Consider the following 2432-nt stretch of genomic DNA (forward strand, 5'->3'; position numbering starts at 1 on the left):
GAGAGGAAAACAATGCAAATTGTTGTTGTTGTATTTCTCTCTCTCTCTCTTTTATCGTTGCTTTCATTGCATTAAAAATGGCTTCGTAAAGTGAAAAGTGCAGCAAAGTGAAATCAATGACAATTAAAATTCAATTAAGAGGAAACCAAAAATATGCAGGGAAGATGTTAGAGCTTTAGGGAGCGAGAATTACTTGGAGCAATTACAAGCAACAACCCATTTACGTTGCCATTTATATGAAGTTTTCGTCAAGTGTTGGAAAAGATAAATATCGAAAGCATAATATCGATGGGTCGTATCATTAGACAAGCTAACCCAACACTAAGTAAAGCAAAAATAAAAACCAAGTGACGAGTGAGTTTTGTGTTCCAAATTTGCCTGTACAAAATTCTACTTTCCAGAGAAATGTCGCTGCTACGCAGAGTAATGTGCCTCAGGGCTGCGTCCAACTCCTTGCAGTTGTAAGTGAAATTAAATTGCATCTCGCACATTTTATAAACCATTTGCATGTTTTTGTGTTGGCTGTAGCTTAAATTCTGCTACCAATAAAAACGCTTCTCGCTGCGCATCCACCAAAGATACCGATGCTCCACTCGATCCGAAAACGGCCTTGGCTCGTCCCGAGGAGTTGGAGCAGCACTGCCAATTAAGCGAAACGATCACCGTGCCCACAGCCGTGGATTTGAGTCCCATTTCCGGAGTGCCGTCGGCGCAGCTAAAGCAGCGTCGTGCACGCATTCACCTGCCACCCAAGCATGCGATGCAAAGTGGCATTAACAACCTCAAAAAGTGGCAGATTGAGTTTGACAATCGGGAGCGATGGGAGAACCCACTAATGGGCTGGGCCTCAACGTAAGTATTGCAACTGGATTCAGTAATTAATGGCCTGGTACTATTACACGGTTTTTCCTCAGTGGCGATCCTTTGTCCAATTTAAATTTGCATTTCGGCAGCAAGGACGAGGCCATCACCTACTGCGAACGCAATGGCTGGCGTTGGTATATCGATGCCAAAGAGCCCAAGCCCAAGGAGCAGAAGAAGAAAAGCTACGCAGACAACTTTTCGTGGAACAAGCGCACGCGTCTCTCCACCAAGTAGATTTTGGGGCAGTTAATTGGGCAGTTTGAACCTTCGGAGTACACAAAAAGAGAAAGGCAGCGCCCGAACCAATCACAAAACGGTTTAGAAACTATAAATATAAGACATAGCATTCGAAATCCATCTGAAAACATTCAATAAAATAGCACATATTTCAAGTAACTCACAAGTAAATAAATTATAACCAATTTAAATGCTCTTAATGTACCTACATCTTTTGTACATCTGCTAATAAACACCAATACCATTGCCATTTATCTTTTCCTATCGATATTGTTTTGTTTCCGGTGCTGCGGGGAAACTACAAAAGCAATTAGCACAAACACCACTGGAAGGGGCAAAGAGGAAGGTTAATTGGCAGACCAGACTCCAAGCGGCCCACTCCTCACCATTGGACTTTCCCTTGGACTCTTTTCCTTTTGGTTAATGTAATGGACCGCAATTTACGTCAACTTAATACTCATTTGGAGGTGGTGGGTGGCTCCACCGATACGTGTGGATGGGAGTTGATTTGCTGCTCCATTTCCCCCGCACCAGTCGCCCCCTAAAAACACCAAGGTAAGATTTATGTTCGGAGTGGGAAGGACCACACCGGACCGGACCTCAAGTGTGCAACGCAATTTAGTGAAAATATCAAATTTCCAACCACACAAAAACACTTTCACTCGAGCAGAGGCAGAGGCAGAGGCAGAGGCATTGGCATCTATGGTCTCTCCAGCTCTTGTGGGTGGCTGCTACTTGTGATTTTTTGTTTGCGGCTGCTGCCTCTGGCTTCTGGCTGGACGTGGAAAAGTAAACAGAAGGTTAATGGATTTGACACACGGTTCATTCTCGGGGCCAGAGCCCACACGGCACTTGTGCGTGAAATGGATATGCTTTCAGGATACGCACACACGGAGTGGGTGGATGGGCAGCTGAGTGTAGATATGCCCTACACTGTCCAACAAATGGTACATTGCAGCTCCGATTTCCTTTGCTCCTTGAAGCACTTTTTGTGGCATTTTTACGCAACTTAAACGCGAATTTCCATTCCTCCCACTATCGACTCAGTCCTGCTCCAGTGTTTGTTTAAACTTTCGCTGCACGTCCTGTGGCAGAAGCTGCTGCAGGCTCAAAGTTCCAATCAGTCGGCGTCCTGACAATTGGCCAGTATCCAGCGCAGGACTCTCTCCCACGAAAGACAACTGCTACTCCCCCCTTGGTGCTCCGTTTGACCCACCTTCATATCTATCGTTGCTTTTGGCAAACTGCTGCTGCTGCTCCGTCTACATCCTTCTCCTCCTAGGACGTGCTCGCTCTGGGACGGCGGCAGTGGGTGGTGGATGTGACGTGAC

General features: G+C 45.8%; 1 protein-coding gene across 1 annotated transcript; it reads left to right on the forward strand.

The window, feature by feature from the left end:
- The first annotated feature begins 321 nt into the window (after positions 1-321).
- LOC117583100 (NADH dehydrogenase [ubiquinone] iron-sulfur protein 4, mitochondrial-like) lies at positions 322-1197 on the forward strand. The gene is made up of 3 exons (XM_034271279.1): positions 322-461; positions 529-852; positions 915-1197. Exons 1-3 carry the CDS (start codon positions 406-408, stop codon positions 1096-1098), a joined length of 564 nt encoding a protein of 187 aa, XP_034127170.1. The 5' UTR covers positions 322-405; the 3' UTR covers positions 1099-1197.
- The last annotated feature ends 1235 nt before the right edge of the window (positions 1198-2432 follow it).

Source organism: Drosophila guanche, unplaced genomic scaffold (genome assembly GCF_900245975.1).
Source record: "Drosophila guanche unplaced genomic scaffold, DGUA_6, whole genome shotgun sequence".
In the NCBI taxonomy this organism is placed as follows: Eukaryota; Metazoa; Arthropoda; class Insecta; order Diptera; family Drosophilidae; genus Drosophila; species Drosophila guanche.

What these genes read in the sequence shown, in the direction of transcription:
- LOC117583100 (XM_034271279.1), top strand. Translation starts at nt 406, where the DNA reads ATGTCGCTGCTACGCAGAGTAATGTGCCTCAGGGCTGCGTCCAACTCC. An exon ending in GCGTCCAACTCCTTGCAGTT is followed by an intron (nt 462 to 528) that starts GTAAGTGAAATT and finishes TGTTGGCTGTAG; the next exon opens with CTTAAATTCTGCTACCAATA. An exon ending in CTAATGGGCTGGGCCTCAAC is followed by an intron (nt 853 to 914) that starts GTAAGTATTGCA and finishes GTTTTTCCTCAG; the next exon opens with TGGCGATCCTTTGTCCAATT.